The sequence below is a fragment of the Salarias fasciatus genome, chromosome 20, assembly GCF_902148845.1.
Source record: "Salarias fasciatus chromosome 20, fSalaFa1.1, whole genome shotgun sequence".
Lineage (NCBI taxonomy): Eukaryota > Metazoa > Chordata > Actinopteri > Blenniiformes > Blenniidae > Salarias > Salarias fasciatus.
In genome coordinates this window covers 10264168-10289214 of record NC_043764.1, presented here as the reverse complement: position 1 = coordinate 10289214, position 25047 = coordinate 10264168, and the positions used below count along the sequence as shown (strand labels likewise).

General features: G+C 43.9%; 1 protein-coding gene across 1 annotated transcript in view; it reads left to right on the top strand.

Annotated features, from left to right (window-relative positions):
• LOC115408814 (thymocyte selection-associated high mobility group box protein TOX-like) overlaps window positions 1-25047 on the top strand; it is a 65791-nt gene that overhangs the window by 27573 nt on the left and 13171 nt on the right. The window contains 3 exon segments of the mRNA XM_030119744.1: window positions 5274-5333; window positions 18246-18318; window positions 18321-18514. Coding sequence (XP_029975604.1) covers window positions 5274-5333; window positions 18246-18318; window positions 18321-18514 — 327 coding nt within the window.

Sequence of the window (25047 nt, the reverse complement as noted above, 5' to 3'; positions counted from 1 at the left end):
CTAAAATAGTTTTTGAAGGGAGGATGTCCATTCATGTGTCACTCCACTATTGACCGCTGAAGGATTGCTCCATCACTGACAAGATAAGCAAATATTTAGTTAAAGAAATCACCTGGAGAGGTGAAGCGGCTTGAGTAATGCTACACCCATTCATCTTCTCCACCCTTACACCCAGACGGCTCACCAGGACGGCACCTCTTCACACAGCACCATCAACACCTGAGAGCTGAGGGAGTCATTATCTGAGCAGGCAGTCCATGTGGTCCGCTGACCAGAGCGCCGCGTGTCCGACTAAACGTAGCCGGAGATTTTGCATAGGAAAATGAACCGAGCAGATGATGAAGGTGGGGATACGCCAAGCGCTTGATACTGGTGGATGTGACCCCGGTGCTGCTGCTACAGCTGAGTGTGCACATGTTGTAGTGTGTCTGTGTGTCTGTGTGTCTGTGTGTCTGTGTGTGTGTGTGTGTGTGTGTGTGTGTGTGTGTGCAGGATCAAACTCTCACACCCAGGAAGAGGCCCTGTTTCCCTTATCTAACGACAACAGAGCATGTGTCGCCATGGCCACAGGCTGTGCTTTTTATGGGCTTTGTGTGTGTGTGTGTGTGTGTGTGTGTGTGTGTGTGTGTGTGTGTGTGTGTGTGTGTGTGTGTGTGTGTGTGTGTGTGTGTGTGCCATGTTCATTGTTTGCCCATGTTCATTGTTTGCTTGGGGCGTGGTGCAACACCAGAATGGTTACTATAGTCTGCCCTCCTCCACCCCCACGCAACTAAAATCTACCCGCTACCACACTCCTTCTTTCTGTCTTTCTTTCTTTCTTTCTTTCTGCTTCTCACACTCATGTCTCGCAGTATTCCTCTTGTTTTGCAGGTGTGTGTGTGTGTGTGTGTGTGTGTGTGTGTGTGTGTGTGTGCGTGCGTGCGTGCGGATGTGTGTCTGTCTGTCTATCTGTGCGCGTCACTCCATGTGGCTTTGAAGCCGCGGTGACAAGTTGGGCAACATCAAAATTCGGTGGCATATTGTTTCAGGGCTGAGGTTTGTTAGGTCGCTCCTACAGCTTAATTGAACAGAGGACGAGAGAGAGAGAGACAGACAGACAGACGGAGGGAGAGAGAGAGAGAGAGAGAGAGAGATGTAAAAAGTGAAATAAAGAGAAGAGGGGGAGGATGAGGAAGAAGGGTGCTCAAACAGGCATACATATTGCATGAGCCCTCACCACCACCACCACCACCACCACACCCCTTTCTTCACAGAATGGCTGTGTACTGTTCTGGGCTTATTAATTCCGCTCGGTGAGAGAATTATTTTTAGAGACTTGGTGTACTAGCGAAGGCTTTTAAAGTCACAAGTATTACATATTCTGCTTATAGATTCCCTTTTATTAATTGAAAAGTTCAAAAAGTTTGTTGTGGTTGCTTTTCAGTCTCATAGTGGATGTTTTGCCCTTTTATTTTTTCATGTACAGTATTTCAATCAGGTCCTTCAGTGGAGATTGGATAAACCTATAGTTCATCATACTATGAACATAAAAAAAAAAACCCTTAAGAATCAGTGAAACAGTAAAATAGGCTGCTTTTCTTTTTCAAAAAAAAAAACAAAAACAAATAAATAAAATGAAATAAAGCTCCAGTTACACGATTTATAGCTACAGCGATTGCAATTTCTTTAAATGGGTTCCTCACTTTCCAAAACTGCTTTTTCAATATTGCAAGGTCATTTTTCTCTCTAATGACTGGACAGTTATGGCACTGCACAGGCGCAGAAGGAGCCGGTCTTCAGGCCATCCTCTCCACCAACAGATGTTGCCTGGAAGGCTTAGCGAGGGAGCTTATATAAATTGTCCATCAATCAGAAACAATCTTCAGCGGAGTCTGTAATTTCACCTCCGATCCTGCCGTCGCTGGCGCACTTCAAGATGAAAAGATCCCAGGCATTGTATTGCACCATTAGCACTGTGTAAATATTACATGTTTTCCCTGGATATGCTAGTTAGCATTACTTCCACCTTGCGGCTTCATTATTTTTGAAATGCTCAGCTTTGTCGGTGATTGCTAGGCATGACCTACTTCTGGGTTTCACTCTGCCAGTCTGTCTCTCTGTGTCACCATAGTTTTTCACTTCTCTTCCTCATTTACTTATTCTCTGTGCTTTTTTTCTTGTCTTTTCTTTTTTTTTTTGTGGGGGGGGGGGTTACTCTTTCTACCTCTCCACCTCATTTACCTTCATGCTGGAGCTGCCTCCTTTTTGTCATTTATTCATTGTCTTTCTCTATTCACTGCCTCAGCGTTGCCTTCATCCGCTCGGTCGGTCTTTTCTTCTTCCTTTTTTTTTCCTGCCTCTGTATTACTCTCATCCTCCTTCTTTCTCATGTATGCATTCTTTATTTCTCAATTTGTCTCCCTTCCACAACCTATTATTATTTTCCTCTGTTCTCACATCTCGCCTCCCCCCCCTCTCTCTCTCTCTCTCTCTCTCTCTTCCCCTCCCTCCCTCTCTTTGCTTCTTCTCCGTGTTTTCGTTCCTCCCTACCAGCACCACGTGTGTCACGGAGGGAAACATCGCGAGCAGTGGTCCCTGCTGAACAATTACCATGCAAAGCAATCCAAATAGAGATGTTTGCCGAAAACAACATGTGTGTAATTACTGCTTAATGAGGCCCTTGTCTCAGGCAGAATGCCCAATTAGACTGCCGATGAGAAAGCAATGCCAAGGCCTGCCGAAGGAAGACAGAAAAAGAGAGGAAGAAAGGGGGGAAATGCAGAGGTAGAGGTAGAGGGATTGTAACAAGGAGAGAGAGAGAGAGAGGTGGGGATGATGGGAAAACAAACAGAGGAGCGAGAGAGAAAGATGGAGAGATTTAGGGCGAGGGGGAGAAAATGAGAAGGAAGAGAACAAAAGAGAATGAGAAGATGATTTCTGCAGCATGTGTGGAGTAATGGCAGAGCTGATAGCATTGAGCCGAGGATAAATTGGCATTTTAAGTGGGAGAGCAAGGAAGTGCAAAGGAGGGCTGTCGAGAGAGAAGTGCACGAGAAAAGAGCTTTACGTTGCAATATATGGGCAGCCATGTTGAAGCACAAAATGGCTGACCTTTCTAGGTTTTTTTTTTGGGTATTATGATGGTGAGAATTAAACTCCAGGTGTAATTGTTGAAAATGAGCGTCGCCTCACTCCATCTCTGACTCCAAACAGGAGGAAAGAAAGAGCAACGAGCTTCCTTGCCGGAATCTTTCGGCGAGCACAATTAGCTCCGATGGCGTTTTTTTGCGGTTAAAAATGGCCATTTGTTCAGTGGCTGCTCTCCATTTTCACCCTTGAGAATCTTATCCTAAAGAAGCCCTCAAAATGACTTCGCGTCAGCTGCGATATCAAAGTGGATTTCAATGGAATGAAATTGCTCAGTTAGGCGAGGACAAGAGGCTTTCATGTGAGGAGTAAAGAGTTTACTGCAGATATGTCACCAAGGTCAACATCGCTCTGGCCTCTCTGGCTGAGCCACATTCGCGTCGCTGTGCGGCTCAGTCAGGTGACAGACACCGCCACGCTCCATTAGGCAAATTAGCATCTTTATCTTCAGCGTGTTACGGTGAATAATTAGTCAGCAGTCGGCTTCCCTTGGAATAAACACGCCGTCCCCGCCGCCGGTGTGAGGCTTTCGAGCAGCGACGCACGACGTGCGGTCGAGGCTCTGAATGCAAGTACGCACGCAGCTCTTGTCTTTTGTGTTTGCGTATGCGCTTGGATATAATGTAATCATTAGAATAACCAAGTGAATCCTCAGTAGGGTTTCCACGATGTGCATCGTTAACCAACCATTGCCCCAAGGCAGGCGCTCATTCCCTCAGCCTTTCTCCCGCAATAATGTACAGTAATTTCTCTTTCTCACCACTCACATAATCATTTAGCTCCTTCCTCCTTTCCTTGTCCACCAGTGCAGATATTAGATCCCTCCCCCCAGGAATTCTGCCCATTTCCGTCCATTAGTCTACCTATTCGCTCATTGTTTTGAGCAGGTGGAATCTGATGATCCATTTGTGTTTGTTCACTCCGATCCGGCGTGTTTGTCTTTACACCCTTCAGTTGCTTCTACCATCGGGCTGGAAGTGCAGAAAGCGGAGCGCCCTAAATGAAAAAGGACACCTCGTATCCTCACTTCTGAGGAATCTGACCTGAAGAGCCATCTAGATTGATCAGCTTTGTTTTTTGCTGTCAGTTCCCAAGTCTTCAGCTGCATTGATATCAAGCAGAATGACCACGGTAAACCAACATAAAGGGGGGCTTTATTTGACACATTTGGTGTTTGGCGTGTCCGCCGGTGCTCGCCAAGCATTATTATCCAGTTTAGTCAAGGTTTGTTCCATTTGCTGCGAGTGTGGTATGATAAACCGCGATGGCTTCGGAAAGCCAAGGGCGTTTCGTTTCACAATGCGGCGACTCTTCCAAACGCTGGAGCAGTTTCTCCGTCACCTTGACACTGCACAGGTTCAGCCACTGAGCTCATTTGTGGGGCAGAATCTCATTTTCTCCTTTGCTAAAAACAGCAACCGTATTGTTTTTTTTTTTTTTTTCTTTTCTTTCCTTCATTTGTAGTCTATAAGTAAGTCTCACTGGGGACTTCTTAGCAGAGTTCAGTCGGTAAAATGCCAGACATCAGAGCTGGCATGCTGCATGCAGCGCTCAACTGGCGACCCAGTGTTGATCCTCTGCGTCGGTCGGGGTGAAAGGTCACCTGTTGTTCTGTGAGTCCAACACTCATCTCAAACAGTGTTTTGGCACCTGCAGCAAGTGATCTTTTCTTGCCCGATTAGCTCAATCCTGAAGACACAGCATGACCTCACTGTGTGGCGTACGCACACACACACACACACACACACACACACACGCACACGCACACGCGCGCACGTGCACGCACGTACGCACGCCTCAAAGACAAGCATACACACACTTCTCCACTGTAAGCACTGGCAGCCTCATTCACACTCATTCTGTTCCTCACACACAGCGGAGCCCACAGGGAAAAGCCCATCTCTCGTCACTGTGCTCATGTAGCCTAATTACCGGCCCGCTGACGAACGGTAATTACCCACGCTGCCATGCCACCACGAGGTTTAACCAAAGTGACAAAGTCATTAGTCTCACACTTCAGGCCACCCGTAAAGAGCTTTTCCTTTTTTCCCAGGCCTCCCCCCCTTATTTCCCCCACTTTTTCTTTTTTTTTTTTCAAAACCCCTCTTGCATACATGTTTATTTCTGCTGTCTGTTTCTTTCCGCAGTTTGATGGTGACAACATGTACATGAATGACAATAACCAAGAGTTTCGGTCGCCAAACCAGGTAAGACAGCCCACGTCTTTTCCTATAAACCCCCACCGACTTAAAACAAATAAATGTTTGAGGAAGCTGATGTCAGCATTCAGCAACAAGAGTTTATGGAAATATACATTTTGGCACACGGGGGGAAGGAGTGTGTGCGCGCCGCTCTGTGAGCAAACTTTTTCCTGTAATTGGAGACGGTGCCAGGCAAGGCTGGAAAATTGATAAATTTTCGGGTTAGTCACAGTTACGAGTCATCCCTCAACACTGCCATTATTAAATTCCTCGAGTATGACGTGAATTAGGCTTGCATCACATGGGCTGTGTACTAAAATGTACGTTTTTACAGTTCTCTGTAAAGTATCTAATGTTAGCTGTTTATGAGTGCGTAAAAGTTTGTCCTATGCTGAGAAATTCCAGATAATAAAGTCAGCCAGACGTTTGGCCCTATTTAAGAATGAGGAAAGTATTCAACTGAGCTCAAGTCTCTATTAATCCTTTAAAAAAACACATCCTTTGATGATTTAACCCAAAGCGCATTGACGTGTGTCCTCAGCATCAGGGGGATTGCGTCTGCGGCCCCGGCTGCACTAGTTGACATGTCAGCCTGCCACCTGCCAAACCAGGGCCGTTCCCCGCTCCGGTCCCGCTCCGGTGCGGCGCGGCCGCCGTCACACAGTCGGCGAGTAAGACAGGCACAGTGCTGAGTGCTCCCAGCTGGTGGATAGAAACACATGGCTGGACATATGGCAGAATTTGGAGCTCCAGGATTTGTTGATCCAGCAGCGGGGCCTTCATGTTCTGACAAAACACGACGAGGTGGAGGCTCCGTGTCAATTAGCGCCCTGCCAAATAAGTCGCAGAGTGACTGGCCGAAACCAGAAGGCCAAGGACGCCAGGGGACACACACACACACACACACACACACACACACACACACACACACACACACACACACACACACACACACACACACACACACACACACACAGATTCACACACAGTTTTACAGTAATAGGAAGTGACACATTCTCTGACACAAAGTTATTCATAAGTCATGAGCACATGTGCAAGTAGACGTGCAGTTTCACTCACATGCAAGCTGTGTGTGGGCCCATATTTTCACTTTTGCATACTTGTGAGGACACAAATTGACTTCATGCATATCTAAGCACTAACCCTCGTTGTAATCATTGTGACTGCTGGACCTGCGGAAAGAATTGGATTCATGTTTAATTACTGAGGAATATGTTCCTTTAAACACTCCTGTGCAACGGCAGCGATAAACAACTATTTCACTGATTCCAACTTCTCAGCAGTGTTACTCCCTGCCACCTTTTTTTCCACTTCAAAATAACAATATGTTAGTGCCCCTTTAAAATGGATATAAATATATCCACCAAGCCTCAAAGCGAGTCTCAACCCCTTTAAAAGCTCTTTGAAGAACCGTCGGCCAGCTGAAACGTCCTCATGTCCCAAAAATGTGCTTACTCCCATGGTGTAAAACTTAAATTGGGGCTTTGCAAAGACTGATGAACGGGAACACATGTATGCACAGTTAACCACGCTCTCATATATACTCATAAAGCCGCGCACGCGCACGCACGCGCGCTCGTAAACCCTCACAAACATACACATGCATATACACACACATCATCCTGCAGCCATAAGGTTGTCTTCTCTTTGATGTTGGGATCGGGCGAGCATAATGAGAGGTCGAGTGAGAGCTTTAGCAGCTTATTGTCTACTTAAACCACACATCACAGGCTGAGGCCGATCATTGTTCCCCCACATTTCCTGGTCTACTCTGATTATGTCACATGGCGAGCGTACACCGCCGTGCGCTAATTGGGATAAATGTCCAGCTTTGTGGTTCTGCTGCTGCAGCGGTCATGTGTCAATCACCAGCAACACACTACAGGTTTGCCGTGTTGTGTCAACAAATATCTTTTCTATTATTGGCCGGGGCAATTTGGGCTTTTCAAAACACGTCAGTCACAGTTGGTGCCCGGTCAGAGCTTACACATCAGGTCTGAATAGCCGTCTGAACACACTGTTTGGCTTTTGATCCTTCACCAGAGCACATTTAATTTGAGATTTGAATGAGGGAGGATGTGCAGCTGTGTTTAGTCACACAGTTGCAAGGCCAAAACAATTTTCACCTTCCATTTCCCAAAAGCATATTCTCAAATGTTCAGCTTTTTTTACTTTAACAGCTTAATATTTGCAGGCTTAGGAGCACCCAAAGAGACCATAAAAGTATCTAAAACTGGAATCTATACCAAAGCTGTTCAGTTGGTAATACTGCAGAAGCAAGAGCTTTCATCCGCGGTGCATGTGGTTAGCCCTAAATCCAGATATTTAGGAATATTTGAGTTTATAACTCATAGTAATGATTGAAGTGCTTTCTCATTTCATCCCCAAGTATTTTTGGCCACCTGATTGATTGTTACACTACACAAACAACTTCAACTCATGTGTTTCCTATTCATCCTGTTAGTTTTGGATCCTCCTCATCATTAAACGTTGGCGGTCTTTGTGTATATCATTGTGTAGTCAACTTTCTGCTGTGGTGAAATAATTTCTGTGGACTTGGGGACATATCTGACATGATTATCTCACTGGAGGGTCTGCAGAGGTTATTCTATAAATATCTTCAAAGCCGCCACATCCAAGGAACGTCTGTATTTTCTCTATGCCTCATGCAAAATTCATAAGTATGACCGCTTTCCGTGCATGTTAGTCAATCATTACCTAATTGCTCCTTAATTGTATGCATTAGCCGTGCAGTAGTTTGTTACATGCGGTTTGCTTTTGAAGTTAAATCAGACAAATTATAGATTAAAATATGGAATGAGTTTATGCACCAATTTGGAAGGGTGATTATGTTCTAATGAATATGTTGAACACATGTCTAGTGAGCGTGTGTGTATATGTATTAGATTCTGAAGTGCGAGGCATTTCTCAGCTGTCTTTGTGAGACATTTCTCCTCCATTTCTCTTCAATTCATGCTGTGCAGAAAGCTCTACAGTGTGACTTTTTATACTTTGGCTTGCGAGGGTATTGCTTAGAAATACAGTGTCGGTCAAGCATATTGTGAAGGAAGCGGCCCGTTTGCCTTGATGCAGGCTTCGGCGCTGCGGCAGGACACCCGCCCGAGCCTCTTTACATTAGGAGTGCCTGTGAAAAAGGTGCATGTAACCAGAACAGAGGCTCCTTTGTTTGCATGTCTGGGGTCTTCTGCAGCGTACACACTGAGGTAGCAGCCTGACACAGCCAGAAGATTGCATTACACATAACATCTCTGGGCTTTTAAAAAGAGAAAAACCGCTAATCAGAAACAGCTTTAAAGGGGCCGCTCACTGTATGCTTGGACACAATCTGCCCATTCAAACAAGATGTTTTCATGGCTTTTAATGTTGTACGGAGTTTTTTTTTTCTTTTAGAAAACACACATGAGCTGCACATATGGAGCTCTCAAACAGTTTGATGATATTGATGTTTTTTTTTTCCCTTTTTCATTTGGTTCATCTGTTGAGGTTTCAGCTTATAAGCAAATATGTGGGTGGATAAATTTGTTGACCAGCTTTGTTTGTATCTGCCCACACAAAAAGCTACTAAGGCGGATAGTTTTCTGAATTAAAGATTAAACATCTCAATTATCCTGATTGACTGCAAATGTTCAGTCACTCAGATTTCAGCTCTTTGGCAATTTGCTCGGAAAGCTCTCTTTTATATACGTGTGTGTGTGTGTGTGTGTGTGTGTTTCCTGATAAATGCAGGTGTGTCATGTGTTCAGCCACTGCTGATTCCCCACGTTACAAAAACAACCAAGTCAATCAGGGCTCGCTGATTGAGACTAAGAATTCAGGCATTTCGACATCATCGACAGACATCAGCATATTTCCTCCAAAGAACACTGACTTATGTGTCAGCTTAAAGTTACGAAAACACAACACACTTGAGTCTGGAGGAAAAATAAACCCACCTTCCTGGATAGAAAAAGGCATGATTTCAGACTTAATAGCAAAATGAAAAAGCTCGTTCACTCATTATCAGCCTATCACTCATGCACATGCATGTAAAGTAATGCTGGCTGCTGCGGTATATATTAGTGCTGCTCTATAATAATAGCTGCTAAATTCTGGCCAAACCAGATTGGCTTCCTCCAGCTACGCCAACACAAATTCTAATTTCGTATAATGGACAATAAGTGTTTTTCATTTGGATTCATATCAGGCCTGATCCGTTGGAGTGGTTAAGCAGACCTGCGCTGACATGCATATCTTGGTATGTTTTGGATGGCCTCTGCTCACCTTACATTATAATCAGTCTGCGCAGTGTGGTTTTTGTGCGTGTGATAGATTATGGAAAGTTTGAAACAAGAAAGGAAAGATTTAGGGGAATTGCTGGTTAGAGACGAAGCTTAAAGTGGGAAACAGGGCAGCAGCTGGAGAAAGGGAAGAGCCACTTAATGAACGCTGCACGTCTTCCTCTCTCGTGTGTGGTACTCTTTTGCAGTTGGTCCATTTGCAGGCGGACGAGGGGCCGCTGGTCTTGGGAACTGCTACAAGTTTCAGCCTGTTATGCATTTGTGTTTTCTGAGCCGTGCGTCTCTATTGATTCGGACGGCTCTGTGAGAACTGAGGCTGATGGTCTGGATCACAATAAAAACTTTCTCTCCTTTCTTTCGTTCCTTTCAGTTTGGAGCTGTCTCGATTCTCTTGTGCATTTCTGAACTGTGACACTGCCCCGCACGCTCACACTTCTCTCTCAGTTATTTTGCCCATCAAACCCCTTCTCCCCTGAAATTGTTCGACTCTCGCTGACACCGGTGAACCTTCACAGACTTTTATTATAAGTTGGGGTCAAGACCGAGACCGGCTGAAGTAACCAGCGACGTTCATCAGATTCAAACGCAAAAAAAAAAAAAAAAGCCACTAATTACAACAGGAAGAACAAAGAAAGGGTTGTCGGTTAATTTTAGACCCAATGTGATATGAGCTGGGAAGTTTTCCAGACATGGTTTTGTGGAACAGTTTAACTTGTCAGAAAATGTGCTCGTTCACTCTCAATTTCTTGCTGGAGATAAGGAGGTTGATAACAGTGCAACATCAGAGCAGTGCGTGTGATGGTTAACCCAGCAGAGAGGTCAATTCAAGCAAAATTAGTCTTTTTTTTTTTTTCCTAAACACATGAATGAAATGATCATGGAGGTGTCGACTTTAACCCTTCACCCCATCGGACAGAAGCAGTTGACACGGTGATGTTGTGTTGACCAACCGTTTATAGACATCCAGATGTTGTTTGGCCTGCAGGATCAGCCTCCCAACCCCGAACCCATCCATCTCCATCCCTCTCCTCTCTCTCTCTCTCTCTCTCTCTCTCTCTCTCTTTTTTTCCTCTTTCTCTCTGAGTCAGAGACACCTCAGTACACCCTGGCACCGTACACCCAATGTGGGCGATGCTGATGTGAAAAGGCACCGTTACTTAATAGTGACTCACAGTGCACCATTATACCCCCACCACCACAACTGCAACACTCTCCTCACTTCACAACGCTCGCCCTCCCCACCAAACATCCCCTCGCACGCCACTGAATGTGTTTCTCTCTTTCTATTCTCCCTGCTTCCATTCTCTCTCTGCAAGGGAAGATAGAAGGGTGGGGGGGGGGACATTTGAGACAAAGGATGAAAAATGAAAATTGAGGGTCTGAAAACGCCAACACACAACTCACTTCTTCTTTGAGGCTGTGCAGAGCCGCTGGCAAGGTCGGCAGAATGAAGTAGAAATACATATTGTGCGGCGTGTATTTAAATTTCAAGAGAGCGTACAAATTCAGTACCATGAATTCAGGCCGAAAACAGCGTTCTCTCGCTTGCAAACCAGGCATCGCTGTGTGAAAACAACGCTGGAGGAGCATCAGAGCGTCCTCCACGCCCATGCTCAGGAGGGGATTGTTAGTTACAGTTGTAATCAGGAGTTACTTTATGTAGGTCAGTTCATGGCAGCCAATAAGTCCAATTACCGCCGGCCTCTGAAATAGAACAAGCAGTGACCTCTGCTCTGCTTTCATCGGGCTGAAAAAGATGGAAAGATGCCACAGAGCGAGGGTTTTATTGAAATCGGAACGAGAGCCATTTGGAATGGAGGGATATTAGCGGAGTCAAGAGAAAACGGCGGGATGAGCACTGTTGTTCGTGTTCACAGAGAGGGGTTCGTGGCAACGAGGGGAGTCAGCGTTCCCCTCGTTCGAAGGATATGAACAGATTCTTCTTTCATGGTTTGATATCGTCGAGGCTTTCGAGAGCATCAAAACCATCCACTGTCCCGCTCTTTTTTGGCGTACTCCCTGGGTTCCTCCTCAGATACATACCCCGCAGAAAGGCAGCACTCCCCCAAAAAACAGCAACTTATCAGCAGCGAGAGTGCACTCAATGATTCATACACTCTTTTAAGAGAACTTGAAACCTTGGCTCTATTTCGGGCCCGTCCTCTCTCTCTCTCTCTCTCTCTCTCTCTCTCTGTATATGCAGCACAGCGGAGCGCAGGGATTTAGTGGGACTAAGTAGTTTGATATTTCTATTGGTTTTCCGCATGTATTTTCGCTCTCTCTTCCCCTCTCTCCTAGTGATCTCTCTCATCATATGGAGACCAAGGTCATGGCTGATTGAAATATAATAGAAGTGTAGACATCTGGCCTAATACTGTGGGAAGTTAAATCTATTTTAATGGCCCCTGCCGCAGTGGATTCTCTCTGATGCACTCTTGCGCTTCACTGACAGTAAATCACAATGTTCTCTTATTGCCCTGACTGGAATGAGGGCATAGAGAAAGAACAATGAGGGATCCACATCATTTGTTTTCACCCCTCCCTTGCTTTTTCCTCTCCTCCTCTGCGCTCCTCCTCTTCTCCCCTCTCCACTCCGTTTGCGACTCATAAAGCAAGGGGCTTAAAGAGAGTGACATCATGAAAATAAAAATAAAGGGGATTATAGGCAAGCTATTGTGCCATATGTGATTACTGGGGCTTCCATGTTCCCTTGGGGGGGATGAGTGACTACGAGACAACATATTTTATTTATTTATACCGTTCTCTCTAATGAATAAGAATAAAAAAAACTGGTTGAGACCGTAGCATTATGCCCCCTTCAAAAAAAAAAAATAAATAAATAAATATAAAGAAGTGGACCCTTTGGTACGCACATTAAAGAGTCCTCTACTTCTCTCTCTTCCACTACAAAAATCAGAGATATTTTTTTCACCCCTCGTCTTTGATCTTTAACTGAGATAGGTTTTTCTTTTTCTTTTTTTTTTTGCTTTTTTTTTTCTCCCTTAAATTGAACTGACATAAATGTGCACGGCTCCTGGCCCTTTTTCACACCTTTTCAAAATACTTCTTTTGCCACTGTGTTTTTAGAGTTCACGTAGGATCCGGCACAGGTCCACCCACATCTGCAAAGGAGAGTCGGGTCCTTTTTACCCGCCTAAATGAGATCCATTCTGATGTGACATTTGAGAGAATTACCAGTGCATGGGGGAGCACGGAGGAGGTTAGCTCGCTCCCTCGCTATTGGCTGAAGCCCACCACAGCCCACCTGTCCTTTCGTGACGGACGCTACCTATGACCCTGAACTACTATCGGATGTGGTGAAACGCAGCACACACACACACACACACAGACACGCACACACACGCACTGCTCGCATCCCAGTTCTGTCTTTCTGTCAGTCAAGCCGCCGGGCCTGCGTTTCCATCCTCCCTCTGTTGTACCACAGCGTCAGCTTCTCCTGATACATTACCTGAATGGATTCCAGAGTCGGGTCAGATCGCCTCTCCGGGCCCCGCTGACCGTCCCGGTAATGGTCACTTGTGCTGCTCGCGTCTGTCGAAACACCTCGCGGAAGACGAGTTGGATTTTTGCCCTCTGTTGAAATTCGTCTCTGAAGGTGATTTTTGAAATTCCCCATAAGATGTTAAAAGATTTATCGCTGCCATCCGTCTATCCGAATCCTCTGAGTGGACCATGAAAACTTTTATATATGCAATGGCCAGCTGTTGTTTGTCGCCAAAACCATGCTGTTCTGTCAGTTTTTTCCCCCCACAATGAGCATATGGCCGCATGACTTTCCATAGGACATCGTACACTCGGCTCCAAGTACGTGTTTTAGTGACGCAACGAGCCGTTTTTGTTCCCCCGATTAGTTATTTTATCATTTATAAAAAGTGTTTCATATCGCAGGCAAGCCGAAGCCGCGATAACAAAGACCGTCGAAGACAGACAGCTTTGTCTTTGGACAATTTGCCCCCCGTCAGCCATGACAGGCTCTCTGGTAAAGTGTGCAACATTTTCATTCTCCTCCCTTTGACGAACACATCATTGTTCCCAGATGAGCTGTCTTCCACTAAACACCTCATAGGCCACGAATGACTCCATCACCAAGCTAATGACTTCATCTCATCTTCCCCGCCATTTGTGTCAAGAAAACTTTTAGCTAAGCTGATAAATGTGTTTCCACTCACACAGATAACTTAATTACTTAAGATAACTCGACATGGAGGAGCTTCGGTATGTTTGGTTGCAGAGATTTTTGCTTTTCTTTTTAACCTACAGCATTACATGTGAAGGTGAAGTCTCAGGCTTTGACGTAATGATTACAGCAGGAAGTGTGCCAATCGTGTGCCCCTGAGAATGTCAACATGGCCGCCCTGTGTCCAGAAACCTGGAGGAGGTTCCAGGTTTTAGGACGACACACTGTTGATACCTGGTTTCCTGTATCTGATCACTACATTTCCCTGGATCAAAGTGCGTTTACTAAAATGTAATTATAAAAAAAAAATAAATAACATGGTACAACTTAACTTCTTAAAAGCCTGAGTGAATAATGTAGTCAGTGATTAATGTTGTCTCGCGGAGGATCCTAATGACAGGCGGAAAAGCCTGTTTCTCTTTCTGTTGCACCTCTGGGAGTGTTAAATGTGAGTCACTGCAATCAATGTCAGATAAGAAAGTAAGGCATTGTCTGACTCTCACTGCCAATTTTAATTAGAGAACAGTTAGTCGTAACTACTATGACAATAGAATAAAGGTTCGGTTCTTTATGACCCTCGTAATGTCCTAAACTATGTGGAGGATGGCAGATGATTAACTTCAGACTCTTTTTTGTCTGTCTGGAACTCAAACATGGTTTTTATAGCACATCTCACTTACTTTTTATGTAAACTTGCTGAAATCAGTGCAGAGGACAATGAGAAGCGTGCATGTTTTTGTTCTGTGGGAGAGAACTGAGGTCAAAATTTTGCATCCCTGAACTTCCTGCTCTGATATTGCTCCACAGAAGTCAGAGAAGAAGGGATGTGTCGAATCTTCAGATGCCCAAAGTGACGTCCTTGTCCAGGAAAATGACAGATTTGCTTATATTTCACCTCTGTGGAGTGGAGTGGCGGGTGGAGAGTGGGTGAAGGTTACAGCCAAAGAAGCTGAATCAACATTTAGCTTTTTTTTTTCCTGACCCCCTCTCTCTTTTATCCACACTTCTCAATGTCCTGAAAGACAGTAATATTTATGAATTATTTATCTATGTTTGAAAATGTTAACTTGTGATGTCCTTGTCCTGCGTTTTATCTCCAAGGGCATCATAGAAAGCCTTAAAGATGGAGGAAAAAAAAAACCACAAAAGAGATGGAGAGCAGAGTCGTAGAATTACCTCTGACAGTACTGAAAACTACAAACATCCACGTGACGACCGTTACGCTTCATGTTGTAGTGGCGAACGGCCCCAGATGTAGGATCTGCACCCCCGTATCGTCACATCAGTCCTAAATTATTTGTTTTTTTGTTGTTTTTAAATTATCATAGAAGTTAAATTGATGAGCAATGCCTTTTTTCATACTGTGTTCAACTGCAACTAAGAGATTCGTAGTTTCTGTACATGAACATTTTAATTACTTTTGTTGCGTTTCTTCAGTATTTACCATCTCCATCCCTCGAAATACTTTTTTTTCTTGCTCATTTCACACGTACTTGCCCGTTTACCTCTCAGCAGCATCGATGCGCGTCTCTTTCATTTATTCTTTGCGTTTGACTCCACACAGTTATTTCACATATAGAAGCTCCAGCATCCAGACATTCCGGCCTCTGAATCCTCTGAGTCACACAGAGGCCACTGTGTACTGTATATATGCTGTTCACTAAAGCATTCGAACACCCGAACAGATCAAACTTTCCACTACCTAATAAATTCCATGTTCAATAAGGAGACAGCTGTTGAAATCTACCTGCAACAAAAGCACGACCATGTGCTCATTAAAGACTTGAATTCCATTCATCTGTCTTTCACACAGCTTCATCCAACATGTGCTTTCATAAGTATTGGATAATCATTACTGATTACCTGTGTAGGTCGTGTTTCAGCTCTCACTCAGACCAGTTCCACATTTTACAGCATTTGTGCAGTGTTTTTGTGTCTTTTGGGAGAAATATTTGTACTTTGTATTTTTTGGATATCAGCAGTATGTATCACTGTGATGCCTTGTTGAGGCTTTTCCAAAGTTTTCGAGCTGCAGCTGAAAATGCAATTCTACAGTTAAAAGAGCCGGGATTTCATTACGTAACTGTAAAGTACCAAAGAGTATAAAGCTGGAGCAGGTAGGGGAGGGAGGGGGCCGATCATGCAGACAAAGAGCTCCTGCTCTTTCCGCTCCGCGTGTGGGTGAATCGAGCAAAGGATGCGTGTTGCGGAGCGTTCGGTCACCTGGTGGTCGTCCCGACGTGAGCGGACGACCCCGCGCCGCACGCAGCCAGGTGACATCTGTTTACGCTTTTAGTGAATTAAATATGCGGCACGTGTTTCGTCACAATAATATCAAATGACAGCAATAATCGACGAGCCAGAAACAGACATTTGCAAAACTTTTATCATGGAAAGGAATTGTCAGCGATAATATTCCACGCAAGCACCGAGCGGTGACAGTGAGTTTATGGGAAGAGAAATAGCACATCAGCCTCTGATAGTAAACATACTCTCTTTTATTATTATTATTTTCTCCCTAATGATAGAGCACATTATGAGACTTTTATCCTATCTTCAAGCACCAGTTCTGCTACTGGGACGTCGTAGCTATTCCTCAACGTTTCTCGCCATTTGTTTGCTAAAAGTATTTGTTTGTAAGATGAATTGCTGCACTGGCAGGCGAGATGACAGCCTACACCAAGATGATATTGAATTGATTTCTGAAATGTTGCAGAACGGACTGGTGATGTGTACCACGAGACATGAATAATAAAAATTCTATTAAAAAGCTCTTGAATGGCTGACACTGGAATATTATTTGTGATGATTAATTTTCTTCAGTCATTATAAGGAGAGTTGGCATCAGATTGCCTCTGACAAAATTGCTTTTCACTCCCTGGTGAATACCCTCAGTATGCTTTTTGAGAGCACAAAACCATATTTCTCTCTGCAATATTATGTCAAGATAGGCCCTGGGAAAGACACTGCCCATGTATCACCTTATTAGTCCCATAAAATCTGAGCTGTTTTAGCGGCTCGCTCGTCATTTGGATATTCTGCTTACATTTCACAATCAGAGGTCTGCTCCGTCCAGATTTTGCATTTCTACAAAAAAATGAAAGAAAGATTGGAATTATAATTATGGGATTATAAAATACCCACTAAGTGACTGTCGGTGGTGTTTTTCCACGTAATGATTTGATTAACTGTATTTTAAAGGCGCTCAGACTGACAGTTTGTTGCCTCAAAGCTGTCAGGATTCTTGAGGCAAATTATTCTGTACAGCAAGCTGTTGTCATGGAACTCTAATTAATTTGCTGTGTACATTTGTTTTCAATGAATTCTGTTAACTTTCTCTAAAGCGCCACAATTTGCTTTCTAATTATTTTCATTTTTTTCCAAGCGAATCGGGCTGAATGGGCCGCCTGCAGTCTGCAAATGCTTGCAACACACACGAGCGCACAACACACACTCCAAAAAAAAAAAAAAAAAAAAAATCAAAACAACAACACACAAAATACAGGTGCATATATAAAAGCTAATACGAAGGTTTTTAATTACTCTGGAACATCTTTTGTGGGTTGATTCGTTCCTAGATTGTTACTGAAGTCTGAGTTTATGTGAAAATTTGCTGAGTGGCGACGACCCGTCTGACGGACACGCTCCGCTTGTTTTCCTTCCTCAAGTGTTCACACAGCTGAATTTACATTTAGCTTGTAACTGAATCGACATGTGTCAGATGTTTTTAGGGTTGTGTGTGTTTTCGTCTTCATGTTGGGCGGATATGCAAATTGCATAGGTGGGCTATAGACTGAGTCACTGATGTTGTCTTTGTTTTTCTCATGCATCACGAACAAAAATAACGCAAAATTCTTATTTTATATCCTGTCAAGGTTTTGTGGTGGTTTGCCCATTAATTGTATATAATATGCAAGCATGCACTCACACACATGGGATTGTATGTTTGCAAAAACCTTCAGTTTTCATGTCTTAATCATCTGCGTAGTGTGGTTTAGTTGTGTTTTATGGCTTGAGAGCCAAATAAAGGTTTCTCTTTCAGCACAGATATGAATATTTCTCATAACTGTAGCTATTAAATAATTTATGGTATCAAGAAATTCTAGAAACAGCACCTGCGAGCAGAGCGTTGCGTCCGTACTGTATGTGACTCATTATTGCTTCCTCCCAGGGCTTTCTCATCATCCAGTCACTGACTAGATGTCTCCTCACATGAGGTTACAAATAAAAGTTGATTGCACGGTTTTTCACAGTTCTACAGCCAGAAAGTCAGAAAAAAGGAAGAAGTACTAGTGAAAGGGCTTAAAATACAGCAAAAGCACAAAGGTGGCAGGATTGCATCTTCCTCGAATGAAAGAAGAAGAAAAGAAACCGATGCATTTCTTTTCTGTCCTTCCTCAGAGCTACTCCAGTCAGGGCAGAGGTAGCAACGGCGGCGGCGGCGGAGGAGGGGGAGCGGGCGACGAAGACTACGAGATCCCCCCATCACACCTCCGAACCACGCCGACCCTTCCCTGCTGCACCTCATGGAGCACGAGTCAGGGTACCCTTTCCATTCCCTGCCTCACAACGGCCTGCTCAACACCTACTCCTACCCCGAGCTGCCCGCCCTCATGATGTCCAACATGCTGGGTCAGGACTCTCACCTCCTCTCTGGGCCTATGCACTCAGTAAGTACTCTTTTCTCTCTCTCTCTGTCTCTTTTCAGCTGTGGCCCTTTATGATGTGCAAGTCAAGCGTTGTGCCGCGCATTAAGTTCTTAGCGTCAGAGGAGTGGATGTAAGCCAGCAGGAATTCTGTTCGGAGGTCCCGGCGTGTTGTTTTTTTTTTGTTGTCCGTCTTTTGAAAACTGGAACTGCTCGTCGAGTTAATATAATCAGCCACGAAATGTCAAAGTGGCTGATTCTTGCGCGCAGCGCCGCTCTCAATATTCTCGGTACATTTTTTAATAATGGCAAAGTGTTTCTCAATTACAGCGATAATTAGCTTGGTTAGAGGCCAGGGAGCCGAGACGCTTCAGTCTGAGTCAGGCCAGAGTCTGTGCATGCAACATTTATAATACAGAGAGCTGCAGCCTCCTTAACACCCAGACCTTTGCCAGGCACAGTTTTTTTTTTTTTTTTTTTGTTAATATATATACAGCTGCACACCTCAAAGATTTCATTCCCTCAAGTGAGGCAACAAAAAAAAAATGGAGCAAGAACTCTGTGCAGCACATGTTCATTTATGATCGGCAAAGCAAAAAAATAAAAAGGAGGAGAGAAAAGATGGGTAGGGGGTGAGAGGGGGAGGTTTGGAACAGAAAATCTTGATGTGGAGGGAGGGGGGATATCCCTTGTCAGACTACTTTCTCTTTTCAAAAGGATGCTGAGGACCCCCGTTCCTTCTCCAGCAAAGGACTTTTTCTTGTGTTAAACATGCTTCAGACCGAACATGTAAACACCCCTAGCGAACACATTCAAATGCTTAATCATAGGATCGAATCAGATGAATTATAGTGCCTGTGGTGTGAATTATTCAATGTTATATACTTTCATCTGACATAAATAGTACTTTGTCTCTCTTGCCCCTCTCATCATGAATTTATGCTTTAATGTGAGCATCCGTGGATTTATCCTCCGTTAATCAGGGTCTTATGTGATTTTCAGAATCAAACTGCATAAGTTGCAGGCTCTATTTTTTTTTTCTGTGGGTGGTATCTAAGGCCTCTATTAAAGCCAGTCTTCAGGATTAGGTCACAATCCACCGGCTACACTGCACTGAATATGCTCAGTGCGGGAAAAACACGCTCTTCACTTTACGTTTGCAGTTGGTCTGCTTTTAACGTATCGGGAAACGGTGCGCAGTAAAGTTTGTGCTCGTGTGGCGAACACAGTGCACAAGTGTGTGGAACAAAGCGCCTCCTTTGGACTGCGATGTTTCAGAAGCAACAAAAAAAAAAAAAAAAAAAAAAAAACGAGTGCCTGCTTCTTAAACAGCTTTTGTTTCACCTTTGCAATTATTTATTTCAATAGCCCTTCAGGGTAATGTTCCATTTTCTTATTCACACCCCCTTTTCTCATAAATGAACCGTCATTGCAATAAATCACCGCACAAACAGAGACTTGCACACACTGTGAAAGGTCCGGAGATTTATGTAACACATTCATGTTTCCCACTTCCACATTTTAGTACTACTCTAGCAGAGGCTTGGCTAATAATAGCCGCTATTAATATTTCTTGTTGCCTAGCAACCTCTGCAAGTAATAGCTTACTCTGGAAAAATAGATGACGATAAGGAAGAAAAGAGAGGGGGGGGGGTGTAGTGGGGTTGGAGTGGGTGGGGGGTGGGGGGGATTCAATTCATTTATTATCTCCTGGGACAAGAGGAGCTTATTTCTGAGGCTGAGGAATGGAAAAAGTAGGCTGATATTGAGAATATTTTAAAGCAATTGGAGATGACGTTATTTTCATTTTGGTCCATTAGGTATTTTCATTTGATGTTTCCCAGCAAAGTCATTAACCTTATTTCATACTGTAAAGGTATAATAAGGAAGATTGAATTTATGTCTGCCGCATTGCTTAAAGAATAATAACGGCGGACGGAAACAGGCTCTCGGTGTACACGGGGTCAGAAATGAAGCAGACGATCGTTTACCTTTGTTGCGTTCCTATTGACAAAAGCCGCACAAAAAATTGAAGCGGATAGCTGGAAGACCAAAACGCTAATCATTCCGCTGTTTTTTTATTTCTTTCCACCGCCGAAGAAAGCAAATAAAAAGTCGACCAGCGTTACCTTAAGGTACACTTCTCTTCAATACAGCTATCCCTCACGGCACATTTAAAAACCTCCTACAAGTACAAGCTCAGCTGGAGCAACAGATATGCTTCATCTCCAGGGATGTTGTTGCTGGTTTTTGTACAACATTTAGCCTAAGGCTGCAGCTCTGTAAACTTCTCCTGCTTGGGATTCTCTTTTTCAGCGCACATCGATCCTACAGCAAAACACAGTTTTAAATCATTACAGGATTGAGAGCAGTGGATTGACCGTCATCACACCGTATGGACGCGAAATCCTGCAAGCATGCATTTGTCCTTAAAGCTGCTCACCTGAGGGGACTGCGATGGATTCTGCAGTTTCTGGACTAAATTTACTCTGATTATTTCCTCCTTTTCCTTCCATTCATGGCTCGAAAGGCGCTAAAATATTATCCAGTAAATCAAAAAAGATGTGCAGCAGATGGAAAACAAAAACAAACAAAAAAAAAAACTGGTGGCCGCAAACATGTATTGAGTATGAGACAAATTTTCGAGCATGCACGTGTGATATTTTGAGGTTTGTTTTGGTCGATTTTTTCCTCCGAGTGGCAGATGCAGCACTTTGCTCATGTGCTCAGGCTGAGCCTATCTGCTGCAGTCCCGGTTGTTGGTAATAGTCCTTAAGTGGCCAGTTTTGAACCATTTTCTTAGACTTGAAATTGTACCTTTCACGGGATTCCTACCAGCAGAAGCATCTACACCAGTTAGAAAAGACAGAGCTGTCAATCAGCCGGCGCCCGTACGTTCCGTACGTTCCTCTGGCTCCTCCCCTCGCCGCTGACCTGATGTGTCAGCTTCCCCACCCCACCCCCCCCTGAACCGAGGCAGAAAGAGTGGCGCTCGGCATGACTGGATCCTGTGAAATGTAACACGCCGTCGCGTGAATACTCATTGCTCAGGGAGAATCCCGGTCTCAGCCTCGGCTGTCAGCGTTTCCGCCATCACGGCGCTCGGGGGGAAGAGGTGGCACCCGGGGGTCTCATGTTCAACAAGCGCCCCCCCTGATCATTCGGGGTCTGACAGAGGGAGGAGTTGCCGGTGAGATCAAAAAAAAAAAAAGGAGAAATGCCAAAGGAGGAAGGACCCTCGCCAGCGAATGGTAATGAGGGGTCGAGTAGGAGTTTGTAGAACGGCCCCAACACGTAGCCTAGAGGGGTGCCAGTGCGTTTAAATATTGAAACAGAGCACCAGCCGCCGTCTCATTACTGGTATAATGAGGCTGGTGAGCGAGCAGGAAAGCCCCCGCCACCGAAAAAAAAAAAAAGCAGCTGCCACTTTTACAAGTCCATGTCACACATTGAGTGGGATGACTCCGGGTGGGATTTTGTTGAGCTTTGATAAATATGTAACTCCAGATTAATAGCTTTTTGCAACTAGCATGCCTAAACCTGGGTTTCTTTTTTTTTTTTTTTTTCATTCTGCTTTGCTTATAAATGTAGTGTGAGTGCCAATTATTTACTTTTCAAAACAACAGGAACAGGTTTGTTTTCTTTATTTTTAAATATTTGGCCACTTGTGAGCAGGATGCTTGGAGCGCTTCTAATGATTTTTGACACAGAATATCCATTTCTAAGCAACTCAACGGCAAAGTAAGCACATTTGAACATGCATGTGTTCATACATACAGTTATGCCACCTTTGGTTGGATTTGTTTTTTAATTTCAATTAATTTCAGTTTAAAAAAGACCTAATATCCATCTGAAACATCAGCATGTTGATTGTGTGATGTTCCTGTGCCAGAATCCCTGATCCACTGCTTCAAAGTTACGTTGGCTCGACTTAATTTGGCATCGTTTCATCTGCAAAAGGAAATTTGTCTCTGCATCACTTGGCATTTAGGACATAGGAGTCGTAACGGTGTTAAAGTGCTGACATACAAACTGTATTGACAGCTGTGCTTATTGACAGCGGAGCGATGGATAAATGGAGAACAAATCGCGGCATTAAAGAGGTCACAGCAAAAATATCCACAGTGTACAGCCTTGTCTGAATTCTGTGGCATTCGGTGAAGCGAATTACTAAATTAAAGTGGGTTTTTTTATTTTATTTTTTTTCCAGCTTGAAAACCATCTTTTTCTCTTTCACCCACAACTGTCTTGTGAGAGAGCGGTATCTAAAAAAATGTTGCTGAAAAGTACAGTTTGATTTGCCATCACATGCTCAGTGCGGCTGGATTACTACAATTTTTTCTTTCTTCTTTTAAATTGAAACAGCAATCTTTTTTTTTTTTTCTTTTTTTTTCCAGTGGAGGTTTTAGACGTATCTCATATGACCTGCTTGCTCTGCTGCCTTTCACCGGGATAGATCTGACATCTTGGTGACGTTCCCAGATAAATCACTTTTTTGTAACAGTAGAAATATTTTCTGTTGTGGCTTTCCATTTCACAAAAAGACAGATGCCCTTCAGTGCTGCACTCCACAACAGGGGTGAACAATGTGTCTTGTAGTTGTCAAAAGAAATGACAGCGAGATAATTGGTAGGGCGCTCCTGCTTTCGCTTAAACTGAAACAAATAGGCTTCAGAGCGCAATTGTGCTTTTACAAAAATAAAGCTTTGTTTTGTGCTGCTTATTATGCCAGATTCACAGTGAGGTAATGAAGATGAGCATTAAGGGATTGAGCATTAAAAACAAATGCACATTCATCGCAGTTTCATGAATATTCATGCCGCTAATTCAAATAACCTTAGGCGACTGTTACGACTAATGAATATTTAAAACAGCTTGGTCACAGAGATTTGAGCACTACGTTATATCTGACTTTCCGGGATCATCATGTACAAGGGTAAACAATTAGGAATGGCACAAACAGATTTTAGTGGCGATCAAAATACATCTGCAAAACAATATCCCGCGTTGTCACATTAGTTACGGGCCATTGGGGATCTGAAGGAGAACACGATGATGAGCAAGAGGACAACAGCGAAAAAAACATGTCAATAATCCTAATAATTACCGAAATGAATATTTGATTAATCGAGTAAACAACTTACGATTATAATATGAAAAATGCATAGATGCGCTGCCTGTCTGTCTTCCATGTGTTGATTGAACAACTCAGCTGTAGATTGTAAAATGTAATCTAAACATATGGCTTTATATGAAAAAATAGGATGTATTGATTGATTTGAAAGGCTTATCTCCAGTTGCAGATCTAATCATGACAATAGTTAAAGAAAAGGGGGGGAAAAAAGAAAATCTTTTCCTTCTTTTCCTCAAACCTTCTTTACCTGCTTCAATCAGGAAAGCGCTGAGGAAGCAGGAAGGAAACGCGGCGTCGGACCCTCAGATCAGCCCAGGGCTCGACTAAACATGTTTACATTCGCCACGCTGGTTTTGAAAAAAAAAAAAAAAAAAAAAAAAACCCGGCATCCTCGCACGCTGCAAGCGGGAGAATCCCACACCGGCTACTTAAAAGGGGCCTCGACTCCTTCCTTTGAGGGATCAGCATGGCGACTCGTCCTCCTCGCCACCACCGCAACGCTAATTAGGCCCCCACAAAGCCAGCCTGTGGGGATAATGTCCCATTATTAGAGTCATTTGTTTCAATTAACCGCTCTGTGATTCTACAATAGCACTGCGCAGCCCAGCGCAAAGAAGCCATTACTCTCGCCCAAGGAACCAATGAGGTTTGGGACGAGAGTGTTTGTAAGAAGGTTACGGATACCTGCCGCTGCCAGCGGTTGCGCTGCCAGGCTCCACATACAGCCGAGTCATTGATGAGTTGTTTTATCCGTGGGAGAGCGGGAAAGAAGGAAAGAAAGAAAAAACCCTTATTGAGATATTTTCTCGAGCCTTTAAAGACGATTTTTTTTTTGGGTATAGTCGTGGTTACAGTGTTTGGATTTGATTCCTGTGCTTCTCACTGGGAGCTGATTGAAGATTTGTTTGAGGATAGTCGACTCGATCTTGAACCACTGAGAACTATATGCTGTTTATGTTCCCTCCTATATGCCGAGAGCCTCGTGGTTAACTGAATTACTATTCTGCTACTGTATACTTATACTCCTCAAATCATTTTTTTTAGGCTACAATCAGGTTATTTTCTGCACACAAGGCTCTGTCTTTCTCTGCAGCTCTCTCTCTCTCACACACACACACCACATGATTCTACCTCTCTAAAATCCTTTCTGTAAATGTGAAGATTTCACTCATGCAATTTTCTCATATCAGTGGACAAAGAAGGCAGATTGCTTTGACGGCAATTCCCCACTGACCTATCTTGGAATTGTGAAATGACAATTAGTCTGGTGCCTTTATGACCACCAACAGGCAACCCTTTATAAAAGCTGTTTGTGCACTTGTATAGTGCCTGCTGTTGGACACAGCTGGAGGCTGAAAGAGCCTACTGGTTGCGGGTTGCATAAGGCATGAGTCTGAGGGAGATTATGACTGCGATTTGTTGA